General features: G+C 51.0%; 1 protein-coding gene across 2 annotated transcripts in view; it reads right to left on the reverse strand.

Moving 5' to 3' along the window:
* The window catches only part of POMT1 (protein-O-mannosyltransferase 1), an 18,155-nt gene extending 17,490 nt beyond the window's left edge, over positions 1 to 665 (reverse strand). Inside the window, exon 1 of one of the 2 annotated variants that reach the window (XM_011931183.1) lies at positions 513 to 665. In XM_011931183.1, coding sequence (XP_011786573.1) covers positions 513 to 634 — 122 coding nt within the window. In that variant the 5' untranslated portion in view covers positions 635 to 665. The remainder of the gene's footprint in view (positions 1 to 512) is intronic. The other variant, XM_011931184.1, reaches the window with a different exon arrangement.
* Positions 666 to 965: the final 300 nt, after the last annotated feature.

Consider the following 965-nt stretch of genomic DNA (forward strand, 5'->3'; position numbering starts at 1 on the left):
CGGGAGGCAGAGCTTGCAGTGAGCTGAGATCCAGCCACTGCACTCCAGCCTGGGCGACAGAGCGAGACTCCGTCTCAAAAACAAAACAAAACAAAACAAAAAACACGCATTAAATAGTTAATAAAGAGCCCTTCAATAATAACAGCAACCACTTCCCATTATGACAAAAACACATTCTGAGTGCTCTCAACAGTGAAGACTCACTTCCAAATCCATCAATCCTCTGCCGCCAAGACTTTAAAACTGTTACCCAAGGTTGGCAACCAGATTTTCCTCTACTGCACCCATTTAATGGGTCAAATTTCACCTGCTACAGACCCAGAAGGCAAGACCTAAAAGGTTTACTCTGCTGGGGCTGTCCTGGGGACAGACTGGTCTCTCCTCTCACTGCCAAAAACATCTATCACCAAAAAGCCAGGATTTCACTCTCCCATTTATGCTATTCAGTAAGGCTCCTCCTATCACAAAGTACAATTCTAGATTCACCCTGGGAATGGAGTCACTTAGCTTACACCACAGCCCGCGGGTACGTGAGTCGCCACAGCCGGCTTAGTAACCCCATCCCAGTCAGGGCCACAAGGCTCAAGTTGATGTCAGCCGTCACCACTATAGGGCGCTTCAAAAATCCCCACATCTTGTAGAAAAGTGGGCTCAGGCAGATGCCCTAGAAAAGAAGGGAGAAGCCGTGGTCAATGAGGGCTCACGAGAAGCTACAAAAGGAATCCCCAGCCACCTGGCTCCCAGACGCGCGCTGAGAGAACCACAGCCCAACCGGGCTGCTAAGAAAGGCCTAAGTTCCTGGAGCCTTGGTTCAGGTAGACATGTGGGGTGAGGGGCACTAGCAGTGAACTCGGGTGGGAATTCAGGGGATCTCAGGACTGGACATTCACTCCTGTCAACAACTCATTCCGCCAGGCGCGGTGGCTCAAGCCTGTAATCCCAGCACTTTGGGAGGCCGAGACGGG

The sequence above is a fragment of the Colobus angolensis genome, unplaced genomic scaffold (assembly GCF_000951035.1).
Source record: "Colobus angolensis palliatus isolate OR3802 unplaced genomic scaffold, Cang.pa_1.0 Scaffold9, whole genome shotgun sequence".
NCBI lineage: Eukaryota > Metazoa > Chordata > Mammalia > Primates > Cercopithecidae > Colobus > Colobus angolensis.